This window comes from Carassius carassius, chromosome 11, assembly GCF_963082965.1.
Source record: "Carassius carassius chromosome 11, fCarCar2.1, whole genome shotgun sequence".
Taxonomy (NCBI): Eukaryota; Metazoa; Chordata; class Actinopteri; order Cypriniformes; family Cyprinidae; genus Carassius; species Carassius carassius.
The window spans coordinates 27,458,981-27,472,542 of record NC_081765.1 but is presented as its reverse complement, the minus strand read 5'-3'; the positions used below and the strand labels follow the sequence as shown (position 1 = coordinate 27,472,542).

Below are 13,562 nucleotides of genomic sequence, written 5' to 3'. Positions count from 1 at the left end.
GCCGTTCACATATTCACAAGTTTGTTATTTCCAATGTAGGCGCGCAGGAATGCGCGCTCATAATGGAAGCGACGCGGTCGCGACGCGCATGCGAAAACAGGCACGTCCGCACCGCATCGAGTTAAAAACATGTCAACTTTTCAGAATGCCACAAGCGCACCGCGGTTGCTCGTGCATCGCATTTGTACACCATATCCGTTTTGCAAAGGGAACAAGGGACCATTTTATTTGGCCTCTGTTTAAAGTATTCCCATACTTTTGATAACAGTGGTCTCTGTTTTTGTGATAGAATGCAACTTTCTCCATTCCCAGTATGCCATTATGCGAGATGTAAACAGTGTGATACGTCGACGCATTTCACGCACGTCATTGTATTTTTGTAGTCGACGTAATCGATAACTCCTGTTTTTATAGCTAGGTGAAAGTCAGGTGAGGTTATAATGATTGGATACTCTTTCTGAAGTCTTAGTAGATTTGTAGATAATTTATGCATAAGACTTGTTTTGGGCGTGAACGCCTGTAATGCCTCTAGAAATTGGTTCAGTGCTCACTCATAACTTGTTAACACAGACTTTTTTTATCACTGCTGCTGCCATAATAATGTGACCTGCGGAAAAGGCCACTGAATAATTCAGTGAACTTTTTTTATTGAACACATAGAAGTTTTGAGTAAGTGAGATGAACCAAAATGAACCCACTATTACTGTTTACTTTGTGGAAGTTAGAGATGGGAGTGGTGGCAGCTCTTATCAGCTGCTGGATTATGACACCATTCATACGGCAGCTGTGGAATGTTAATAATGCACTTCTACAAGGAGTTTTCAGTGCAACAGTTTTCTCCATGTTTAGAGATGTGTATATATAGAAAGATAGATAGATAATACCCTCCCTGGCAGTACAATAGACTGAAATACCCACGCTCTTCTGTTTGCTCGCGGTTTACCCACACAGTGCGCATGACTCATCGCTCGTCTGTCCATATGGATTATTTATAAGATGACACAGAAGGATCATGCTGTCCCTGCAGAAAGACTTTAATCGAGAGCTTGATCATCTTCTCATGAATGCTGTTCTGTTTTACGATGGGCAATATGACTGCCGTTTTCCTCAACAAAATGTCATATTAAGTAGGGGTGCTCCGATCACGATCGGCCGATCGTTAATGCGCATCTTGTCAGTAAAGCCGGTTCTCTAATCAGCGGTAAATTCCATCAGGTGCGTGATTTCACATAGAGCAGCTGTTACTACACAGAGCCGTTGTTAACTGAGAAGATGCGCAAATCCACGTTCATTTTCAGCGTTTATTGGCGCATCTTCTCAGTTAACAACGGCTCTGTGTAGTAACAGCTGCTATGTGAAATCACGCACCTGATGGAATTAACCGCTGATTAGAGAACCGGCTTTACTGACGAGATGCGCATTAACGATCGGCCGATCGTGATCGGAGCACCCCTAATATTAAGAGTCATTTTCTGCAAGATCTGTGAGAATTTCTGCCCTCCTTACAGACTGACTTTTGCTTACATTTGTTCAGCTGGTATAAATAAGTTAATGATGCATAATCCTATTTAGTGACGTGTTGGACTAATGGTTAACATGTTGCGCTACAGAGATTACACAATTAAAAGTGCTGCAAGGTTGTAATGGATTGAGTGCAGTCTTATAGTTGACTGATAGAATGGCTGATAACGATATCTAGAGAGAAGAATGGTAATTTTAAGAATGTAAATTACATAATCATGATATAATTTAATGTGTAATACCTCCATATAAACAGGCTGTTTTAACTTAGCCTGTCATGTCCCTGCAGTGTTTACTCCTCTTATTAAGAGGCTTGATGCACTCAGACGTGTCCAGTTTGAAGCAATCAATTCTGCAATCCTATGAAAATTAGATATTGATTGTTGTGTTGTCATGGGGATATTCTGCTCAAAGAAGGTGAGGAGAGGTGAATGACCAGCTGATGATGTCATGGGTGAACGTGTGGCCACAGGCTGCTGCTTTAGTTGTGACGTATGAACGGCCTTCCACTCGTGGATATCAATCCTTGTTTTATTTTGGTAATTTAAAAAAAAATGTATTTATTTATTTAGCATGTTTCAAAACACTCTGATCATTATATTTCAGCACTTAGCTGATTTTTTTATTCCCTTCTTGTTGTAATGTTCCATCATGGATGATAATAGAGCACATATGCAGTTATTAAACAATGAGTGTTTAATGTGAAGTTCTGAAAGCATAAGTCATGAGTCACCACGGGGCATGAGTAATTTAAAGGTGACTTAATATTATGCCCCTTTCTACAATAACTGTAATATAAGTCTCAGGTGTCCCTAGAATGTGTCTGTGAAGTTTCAGCTCAAAGTACCCAACTGATCATTTATGATATCATTTTGAAAATGCCTATTTTTTTGAGGAAGCAGAAACACTCTGTTTTGTGCCTGTATTCCTTCAGAGCTCATATGTCATACTCTGATAAAAAAACAAACAAACAAAACATCTGTTTGGTTTTGATTATCATATCTATCGTACTAAAATCATGTGTTTTAAAGCCATATTAGTTTAAATGTCTGGTATAGTGTTTTCTAAACGCACACATCTGAATCACGCGCACAGAAAGGCATGTGAGTACTAAACTAAGTTTTCTTCATGTATTATTGCGCTTAAACTCAAATACACAAAATGTTGTTAAAAACACAAATGACAAAAACAGTCCGTTATGTCTGTGAAGTTAAACAGCTGGGAAAGAAATTGCATGTTTTTATTAGATCTGTGTGGCTGTCTGTGAGTAAATAAATAAATCCACTGCTCTCTTGTCTCCTCTGAGGCTGAGACTCTAAATAGTGTTTTATTTAGAACAATTAGAACAGTTAGCATGCTTTGCTCGAACTTTTGCCATGGCGCTTGAACTAGTACACTATTGTCGCTTGCTAAAACAAGAATGGCGGCGCCGTGAGAGGAAACGTGCAGATTGAGGGGATCACTAAAGTACACTTTTATCTTACATGTATTTGAACTTTTACTGTTCTGGTCGAATCATGATTTTTTTTGTTAAGTTGTTGTTGGAAGGCTTTCTTACCCGTGGGCATCTGATTCACCACTGACAACTAACTTCCTGTCTAACGAGGAAGTCTCTGACAGTTCAGCTAATTGTGTCCAAGGCAACGGAGTGTAAAAAAATTGACTAAGCTCTTGTCCTCGTCTGCAGGGGAACTTGTTTTCCAAATCAGTAAAGATGTTGCTAAAAGCTGTCAAACATGGCTCCATCTGGCCCCAAAGGGCCTGGAGTTTGACTTCAGAGAATATCGATCTGATATTCATCATTGTTAACAATGATACTAAATGGATAAACTTGATTTTATCAAAGTTCTATGAGGTTTTTGTTGCTCATTTTGACTCATACATACATGCATTTCTCTGTAAGTCAGTATATTGCACATGCTTCCTGGATGAATCAGACTGATTAGATAGTTGCTTTTGGTTTTTCAAGTTTCTTAGCAATAACTGATTGTCTTGCATGTCAGTAGAAACTAATCCTCTAGTCTCAAAAGTGTGTAAACAAATTGCTAGGATTTACTATACAAGAGGTGAATGAACTTTACTGTCTGTCAGGCAGATGCAGTAAAGTTATCTGACACCTGAAACCTGAAGAGACTGTTCTCTGAGTAGCACGTGGTTCAGGGGTACATGCTTTTTTCACCCCTATGGCCCCACAGAGATGCAACAGAAGTTTCCACAATCCTCTAGAGAGCTGCACTTGGCACAGGATTGAAAATGATTGCATCCTAAGGCCAAGTGTACAGTGTTGTAGTGTTGAGAATTATACACTGGAGTTCAAAAGTTTGGGGTCAGTTTATTTTTTTTTTTTTTTGCAAAATAAATTAATGTTTTTATTCAGAAAGGATGCATGACTGATTAAAAACTGACAGCATAGACATTTATAACATTAAAAAGTTTCTATTTCAAATAAATGCTGTTTTTTAGAACTTTTGTTTTTTAAGCTAGAATCCAAAAAAATCTTTTTACTATGGTTTCCAAAAAAATATAAAGCAGCACAACTGTTTTCAACATTGATAATAAGCATATATTTATGAAGAATGATTTCTGAACAACAGGGTTTTCTGAAGAATATTGCAGTACATAATTTCAACCAAACAAACAAGTATGAAAGTGTTTAATCCTAGTAGATTGCAAGAATATAATCAAAAATAAATAATTTTCATTTGTGCACCACTATTTGAATTCATATTAATTAACAGTGATATTTATTAAATGTTTTAATATATAGAGGGATGAAATCTAAGTGTTGAACTGATGCACTTAATCTTCAGTTTCAATTGATTTACAGAAATAAATCAGACTTATCAACAAACTTAAAAACTTTAATTTTCTATTAAAACATTTCTGTCTTATATTTCTGGAACTAGTTTAATGTCAACCTTTAGAAAATTGAATGTCCAAACAAAATACTTTTTATAAAATTCACAATGTTACATTTTATATCGCAAGCAAAATCATTGTGAATCTGTTGTGAATAATGGATATATCATCCAGTTTAACAGTGTGGCAAGTATTTAGTAGCAACATTTTTTTGTGAACAAATCTCTACAGCGTTTTTTCATTAGGAAAGTGTTAATATTTTAAGTCTCAGTGGTAAATTCTCACCTCACCTACAGTACTTGTCTCTGAATCCAGAATACATATTTCCACTTGGCACATGGTTTAGAGCAGCATGTCGCTGTGTCAGCAGCAGTAACTAGAATACAGTCTGTCCTGTTCATGTCCCCCACCTTCCCCATGCTCTCTGAAGAACAAACACTTGACCATGAGCATAGGCTGGCCAATTTACACAATGAATAATGCCCCAGGTTCATTTTAGTCTTCACTGAGATCTGTCAGCTGAACATAATTCAGACAGCAGTTTCATACGTTCATGCATCTGTGAGTGGAAAGAGTTATTGAATTTGTTTTGTAACAAAGGATATTCTAGTTACCAGCTCAGTATAGTCCAGCCCAAAATGAAAACTGTAATTTTGAATTCATATACATTGATGAATTCAAATCAAGACCTCCTGCTTGAGACTCTTTGGATCGAGGGTCAGAAGGGAACTCTGTTGATGAAAGTATCGACCTTTCCTGTGCGAGTTCACAGACAGGAAGAACAGGAGCCATATATAGCATCAAGTGTCCATTAATACCACCGGGAGGTTTAACAATCTTACCCTGAGGGTCATGTCCTTTAATGTGAATCAAGCCTTTTAGGCCAATAAACAAGTTTGCTCAGTGTGTGGTATAGAAAATTGATTTCCATGTGACCACTGATGCAATAAAAAAGCAGGAAGTTCTTGATAGTTAAATAGCCAAATAGTGAATACATATTTTCAGTTTCAATTTCAGTTTCACATTAGCTATGTTTCCATCACCCTGTTTTTACAGGGTAACCAGAGGACCGATCTCATTGCACACCATCTGAAATGTTGTTATGGTCATTCTTAAATGCTCGGGCAAAGCCTGCTGCCGTCAAACTATTTCTGTATAATTGCTTCCAAGAACTATCTTACCCGACTGCATTCCAAACAGCGGCATCCACCTCCGAAAGCAATGACTGAGAACAACGCGCATATCTGAGAAAAAGCCTGTCGTGGGATTTTTGATTGTTTGTGAGGTAAACATGGTTTAATTTTTGTTTGAATTTGTTCATATCACATCTGGGTCTGCCACCGGAACTGGCGCTGGACTGCGGATCTGATGTCTCACAGTGTTTTTGTATGTAACACAACATAGCCTCACATTAGAAAGTGAATGGCGATTGGTCATTTTTCTGTCTGTCAAGTGCTGGATTCACATCTGAGTAGCTTGTCTTAAAGAGGAAGCATAAATGCATGATATGGTGTCATAATCCGTTTTAAAAAACATCAGCTACATGAAAAGGCGTTTTATATATCGGTCTTTCACTAGTATTGACCACATCCTTATCTGGCAGTTCGGGATTTGAAAATCTTCAGAATTGTACTTGAAAATCGTATTTTTGTAACGATTTATCCAATTTTATTTCGATTTGAATTGATTACAAATTTTGGATCATAAACTGTAAATTAAAATATGTATTTTGTGTAGGGAGTCGCTTTTCGCAACAATCAGAGCTGCAACCATAATATTTATTTATTTGAATAATTGTGCTGCCTTAAAATAAACCCACAATCCCTGCTGTCAGGTCACAGTGTCTGCACAGCCTGTGGTTTTTGGTTTTGTGCTGGGTCTGTCTTCTCTGAGCCGTCAGTGGTGTGTGAATAGGAGCACAGTGTTTGTTTTATTAAGTCTGCAGGAGGGTGATGAGTCTCTCTGAGAATCCCTGGAATCCTGTGTAGAGGATCACACATATACTGCAGAGATGAGAGATGAAAGGAGAGGAGAATGGGCCGGAGTCGGACCGACATGCTGTTTGTATAACACCAAAGACCCTTTGCTGCTAATTAGATCTCAAAGGTCCAGTGCCGATGATTCACACATTTCCTTTCTCATTGATCTTTTGCTTTCATTGGAGAGAACTACAGACCTGCTGTTTCTGCTGCAAGCTGATAGCACAATTCTGATGAGTGCGCAATTGATTTTCTATCACATAACACAGGCGTGTTGGCTATTTAGTTCAAGTGACCTCACTTCAAATTAAATGAAAGTAAATTTTGATCAGCTCTGCATAGTATAGGAAAATACAGACAATTGTGGATTTTGCATGACTTGCTGAACTGTGTGTGGGTTGCATTGTTAGATGTTCCTTTGTGTAACTTGTTTTTAGTCTATTTCTATTTTTTCATTGACTTATTGTACTTTTATGGGAATATTTTGGATGAATTTTGTGGCAAAGTGTTGATTAGCACTAGGGCTGGGCGATATATCTAACGATATGATCATGCGCATCTAGTCAATAAGTCTGGTTCCGTGATTAGTGATCGCTATCACCTGCTTTCAAATGGAGCGGCACTTAATAGACAGAGCTGTAGATCACTGACAAGCTGCGCGATATCGCGTTCATTATCGAAGGTTAAGACGGCTGGCTCCACTGTGTGACCCTCTCTCTATCTAGCTCCACATTTGAACATTCAATAGCAAATACTTAACCTAATAACAAAACATAGCCTACTTACAGTAGCTGATTCAGAAGCGGCAGATTGTCATAGCAGTCAAAAGTACCTCTTCTACTAGGTTCACGAAACAGTCATCCATAAAATGCGTTGCTGTTCTGTTATAACTAATCTTAAAGATTCCTGAATGCATCTACTTTCATAAGGCCAAATAAAGTGATTTTTCTTTCGTCTAGATACACACAGCATCTCCCTGACATGGCTGCTTCAACACTAACTCTGGTTACTGAAACCACGCCTTCTTTCTTTGTGTGGACATTTGGGTGGCATTACGCAAATATTTCCACACAGTGATGTAGACATGTGGGGGTGTGTTAGAACGAGGGGTTTTAGCGGCACGTGGCACAGTCTTAACATTGATAAAGAATATCTCTTTGGATTTGAGACTTTAGTCTTTGCAACTTTACAGATCTTCTTCATGCACCAAGAGCTTGTGACACTCCAAAAAGAAAGATAAACTGAAATCGCATCATACAACCCCTTTAAAAATAAATAAATAAATCTTACCGACCTTAAACTTTGAATGGTAGTGTAAATTCATATGATATTTTATTCAAGAAACAAAACAAAAACACACAAGCAACTGAATTTTAAATTCATTATACATCAATAAAGAATCTTGATTTGATCAGTTTTAAGTTGAACATAATTGATTTGATTGATTTGTTTATTGTGTTTCTCATTAATTCTGCATGTTTTTCTCTCCCTCATTGCTCTGCCTGCTGTTTGTTTGTATGTAAGTATGATTTGAATAGTCACTTCCAGTCTTTTACCTCTATCTATCATTTCTCAACAAATTCCCTTTCTATGTTTTATAATCCTCACAAATTAACCCAAAAGATGAAAATCACATTTTCAGTGAAAAAGAAAAAGAAAAAACCTTCCAATTAAATATAATCAAATAATATTTAGGAAAATGAATACAGCTAATGTAAATGAGGTTTGGTAAAGGAAAGTCTCAGTTCTGGGAATGTTTGTGGTGGGAAGGTGGGTCCATTGGTGCTCTGTGAGAGGATGCTTTGTTAGGCCGTTGGGAAGTATACAGTCCTGGCCAGACTCTGTCGTGGCTCAGTGCCACAGCAGCTTACGCAGAGCTCCATTAGACTCAAAGCCATCTAAATGTGATAATGCAGTGGCTTAGTTAGGTCGGCTCTTAATAAAACTTGGCAAGAGTGTGTCTACAGTACACTCGTGTATTGTGCAATGCTAATGCATGTTTGCATTGATGAAGACCAGGTATGTAATGAAAAAAATATAAAGCTATTTAAAAGTAATTTTATATAAATGCTATATATTAAATTAAATCAAGTAATTTCATGGGCTCTTTAACTCTTCACTGACCAAATCTTTTTTCTGTTAATCTTTGTAGCATAGTCGTCTTTCTCTGAATTTAACCCCTACTAACTAAATTCCTTTAACAGTTCATTTGGTATTTGAACACATGACATTAAAATGCACTCCAGGCTGATTTTGATCTGTAGATTGTAGCAGTTTCTATCATGGTAGAAGTCATTGATTAAGGTCAGATCACTCAATATCAATGCCCTTTTCTCTCTTGTTTCAGGAGAAGGAAGGCTGGCATCCTGCCCAGCTTGGAAGACCTGCTGTTTTACAGTATTGCTGACGGCCAGGAGAGGATCCCAGCTCACAAATTCATTACCGTGAGTGACAGCACTCCCTTTACATATGTTTATATTTGCAGGGACAGATATTATAGGCTGTAGCATGTTTTGTGTGCTAGTAGGTTGTTCTGTTCTTTGTGATCGTATGACCGAAGGGTCAGCGTGTTCAGTTATTGCTGTGTTGTTGCTGTTATCGGCGTCACTAAATAGGGCACAGAGTCATGTTTTATTACACTGACTATCTTATCAAACTTTACAGACAAAGGAAGTAAAATACCCTGATAAGAGTGTTGTGATTGATGATAGTAATGAGTAAGGCCATCGACAGTTAACTGTTAACTCTTATTAGTGCTCATGGAAATCTCTTGTTTATGTATGCATTCAGGCACTGAAGGCCACTGGACTTCGAACAGGAGATCCACGGCTGAAAGAATGTATGGACATGTTGAAAGTCACCCTCAAATCCACGTCAGATGGCGTAATGCTGGACCGGCACCTGTTCAAAAAGTAAGCTGACACTGTTTTTAATGTTCTGTAGCATATTCATGGTTTCTTCAGTCATGAAAAAACTGAAAATATGAAGGTGGATTTTTCCAGGCCTAGAATGATTAGTAAAATGTAAAAAATGGCATGGAGCAACAAGATGTGAGCACACTACAGTTCAAAATATTTGGGGTAAAACATATTTGAAAGAAGTCTCTTATGCTTACCAAAGCTGCATTTGTTTGATCATACAGTACAAAGAATTGTATAAAAAGTATTGCAATTTAAAACAACTGCAGTCTATTTGAATATATTTTAAAATGTTTTTTTTTTTTTTTGTGATGCAAAGCTGAATTTTCAGCAGCCATTAATCTAGTATCACATGATCCTTCAGAAATCATTTTAATATCCATATTGGTTCTCAAGAAATATTTATTTATTATTAAAATGTTGAAAAGAGTTGTGCTGCTTAATATTATACTGGAAACCATGATACATTTTTCAGGATTCTTTGCTGAACAGAAAAGAACAGCATTTATTTAAGATGATTGATTTTTTTTTTTTTTACATTATAAATGTCTTTACGGTCTATTTAATGCATCCTTCTTATTAAAGCTGACAATCTTACTGACCACAAACTTTTAAACCGAACTGATTCTAGCTGTTGATGTTTGAAAAAAAATGTTGAAAAAAATGCAAAAAATGTTGGTAAACTAGTGTTTTTTCTTATAAAACTGGTTGATCATCAGGATTGTTAAAATGGTTTAGAAGTCAAATTAATTCAAGCTCATCTGCAAATGTGGATTGTCATCTAGATATTCCATTCATCCATTAAATATACATATCATAAAGTATGTATACTACTGCTTACTTTAGAGCTGCACCTATATTATTCCTATAACAATAATAAGCCCCAAGGCAATTACCCTGGTAAATCACGGTGAGAAATTCAGCTAAAGTAATTCCCTGCAATTGAGAAGAGATAAGAAGTATGCACTTTGTCATGCATATTTAGATACTACACATATTGTTTATATTATACATTATATAGAAGTTGTGATTGGTGGACAGCACTTTATGTCTTATTTATGAGCAAACCCTGTCAGTCTGCTCCCTCTAGCTGTGTGTCGCTCCTCAGACGTCATTCATAAAACCTGCCTCCGGCCTAAACAAGCCTGATAGATGTCTGTTTTACAGCTTCTCTTGAAGTTGCAGTTCTCCCTTATTTAACCATTTAAACAAAACAAAAAATGAAACCATTAAACCACACTTTCAACACATATGATGAGAATGATGTTCACTCACGAGATTAAGAATAATGTTATGGAAGCTTGTTTCCAATTTACTGCCATGGGATAAAAATGTAAATAAGGTAACTGTGACTTTTTATGTCACAATTCAGACTTTTTCAGTCTGAATTGTGAAATATGTACTCGCAACTGCAAGAAAACAGTCAGAATTGTGAGAAAGTCGAAATGACCTCTTTGAACTTTTTATTCTGTGGCGGGAAAAAAAATAACAATCGCAAGATGTAAACTCTGAAATCAGAGAAAAAGAGTAAGAGTTGTGAGATGTAGACTCAATTTCTAATATTCTCTAAAATGTCTGTTCAGTAAAATAATGAATTGAGAAAGATATGTTCAAAATATCTGCTTTTTTACTTTTGCTTTGGACATGGAAAAAGGTCAAGTCAGGTTGATTGCATTGTGTGATATAGTACCTACTTTTGCAAAAGTCATTCAGATATTCTTTGCATTAATTTATTTCACATAGTATACTGTACATAGTATACACAACTGGAGAAATGGGCTCCTCTTTAGCTTCCCCGCCCTTCAGATAGCAAGTAATATATTTCCTTTTGAAAATTCACATCCACATAAATCTGAAGAGCAGCAATGTGCACAGTTATTTTGAGCGTGTCTGTCCATTCAGGGATTTTGGTGAAGTGACTGGACCTATATTTCAGACACAATCACTGGAGAGGTCTGTGTTCATGAAGCCTGTGGATGCTTTGCTTCCCTCTTCTTTAGTGGAAGTGAATAACCTGGCTATGTGAAACCAGCCACGGTTTCCTTTCTCACATCATAGATGTTTTGAAAAAATCTTTCATTCTTCTGTGGGAAATGTTCATTTGAACAGATCCAGTCTGTTGCTCTTTTTCCTTTTAATCAATGCAATCAAATACAAATTTAAAGGAAAGAGGAAGGAGTGTAAATGATTGTTTCAAGAGAATAAAATGTCTGTTTCTGTATTTATGCATGTTGAATTGATTCTTGAGGGCTGCGATAAATACAAAATACTAAAGTGTTGCATTTTAAACACTTTTCTCCCTAAAATTGCAAAAAAAAAAAAAATATATATATATATATATATATATATATTTACAACCAACAGGACCGAGCCAATTTATTTAATGTATGTACTTTTTATCATTCGTATAGTCAAGTTAATGGTGAAGTTATGTCTCATTGTCTCATATGTCTCAAGTAATTTTTACCTCTGATATTTGTCAAGTAATTACTTGGGGAAAAAATTATTACATACTTTCTACCAGAACCGAGGAGCAACCCACTGGTAGGTTTTAGTTCTTCAGCTCTGTCCTGTTTGTTTCTCCAGGTGTGTCCAGAGCAATATTGTTCTCCTAACACAGGCCTTCCGGAAGAAATTTGTCATCCCTGATTTCCAGCCTTTTGCTTCCCACATCGATACACTTTATGAAAAGGCCAGAAAGCTCTCCGGGGGGCTGGTAAGATGAGAGAAGCACAAATATGAACTCTTAGTGATTCTTTTCAACTTGACTTGTTTCTGATCACTTTTTTTCTTTTGCTCACAGGTTGCTGACTACATTCCCCAAATTGCCAAATTCAGCCCAGATCTGTGGGCCGTTTCCCTTTGCACAGTAGATGGACAAAGGTATGAATCATACACCTTCATCTACTGACAACTACTTATTTTAGCTTGAGATTTGGCTTAGTTTAGCTTCATCTACTGAGAGGAACTTTGTTTTTTTCACTGCATTTATTGCTTAAAAAAGCTTTAGCCTGGTGTCAGAGTGTTACATTGTTCATATTTCAACAACTTTTGATTATCATTTTGGGAACTTCTCAACCAGACCACTTGAATTGAACTTACATTAAAGTTGCAGCTTATCTTATCATTCAGAAAACGCTCCATGTTTCTCCTTGACTAGTCACCCAGAGCAGATAAAATGTGCTAATGTTAATCCTCTCATTTGAGAATTATTGATAACAGGACTATAATCTTAATATTCCCTCAACACTTAGACCCATGTTTCAAGGTACATGCTTTAATCTTTGGGACATACTAAGATATAATCTGCATGTTTTTATCCTGTGCTATATAGGATTTGTTGTAAAGATACATGGGTGTCTACATACTTCTGTGTTGATACTAGGTTCATTACCAGTTACACAGTAACTAGCTCTTTTGGCCAACAACATCGTGCCAGAGCCTTGACCTATTGACAGAAATTGACGGAATAACATCTTTGTTCTATTCATGCTTTGAAATGTTATTATTAAAGCAAAATCATAATTTAAATCTCACAGCAACTAAAAAAGCACTGCCCATTGACACATCCGCTAACTATTATTTATTAATTTTAGAAAAAAACAACTAATTTATTTTTAGTATTAAGAGCTAAATATTCTAAAAAAAAAAACATATAGATAGACTTTATAGAGTGTGAAAATAGCTGTTTAGGAAGGTCATAAATGCAAATGCCTTGGAGTCTGTCAGGCCCATGTCTTTTTTTTTTCCCCCCAGTATTTTTTAAACATCTTCATATCATGTTAGAGTCACAGTGTGGCTGTTAGGTTCAGCTTTAAAATCATTGTTTGTTTGCTTATATGGACCATAGGATGATGTCACTGGTTCTGATCTCTGTTTACCCTTTGCACAGACACACAGTGGGAGACACTAAAGTGCCATTTTGCCTGCAGTCGTGCGTGAAGCCACTCAAGTACGCTATTGCGGTCCATGACCATGGCACTGAATATGTGCACCAATTCATTGGGAAAGAACCCAGTGGCTTACGCTTCAACAAGCTCTTCCTGAACGAGGACGGTAAGGATTACAACCATCAGCTTCAGCATGACTGCTCTCTTCAACTATCAGAAAAAAGTTTCAACATTTTGTCTTAAATTTGATCATAATGTGCCCTTTAATTATGCAACCTAAAAATCAAAACACAGAACACAAGAAGGTATATTTTCCTACAGATAAACCCCATAATCCAATGGTGAATGCTGGTGCAATCGTGTGTACCTCTCTCATCAAGGTAAGCATCTTCCGC

General features: G+C 36.8%; 1 protein-coding gene across 5 annotated transcripts in view; it reads left to right on the top strand.

The window, feature by feature from the left end:
- Positions 1-13,562, top strand: part of glsb (glutaminase b) — a 32,098-nt gene that overhangs the window by 5,069 nt on the left and 13,467 nt on the right. For 3 of the 5 annotated variants that reach the window (XM_059562383.1, XM_059562386.1, XM_059562385.1), the window contains exons 3-8: positions 8,707-8,803; positions 9,150-9,271; positions 11,864-11,993; positions 12,081-12,160; positions 13,170-13,333; positions 13,489-13,547. In XM_059562383.1, coding sequence (XP_059418366.1) covers positions 8,707-8,803; positions 9,150-9,271; positions 11,864-11,993; positions 12,081-12,160; positions 13,170-13,333; positions 13,489-13,547 — 652 coding nt within the window. Of the gene's footprint in view, positions 1-8,706; positions 8,804-9,149; positions 9,272-11,863; positions 11,994-12,080; positions 12,161-13,169; positions 13,334-13,488; positions 13,548-13,562 lie in introns of those variants that run through there. The other 2 variants (XM_059562384.1, XM_059562388.1) reach the window with 2 other exon arrangements.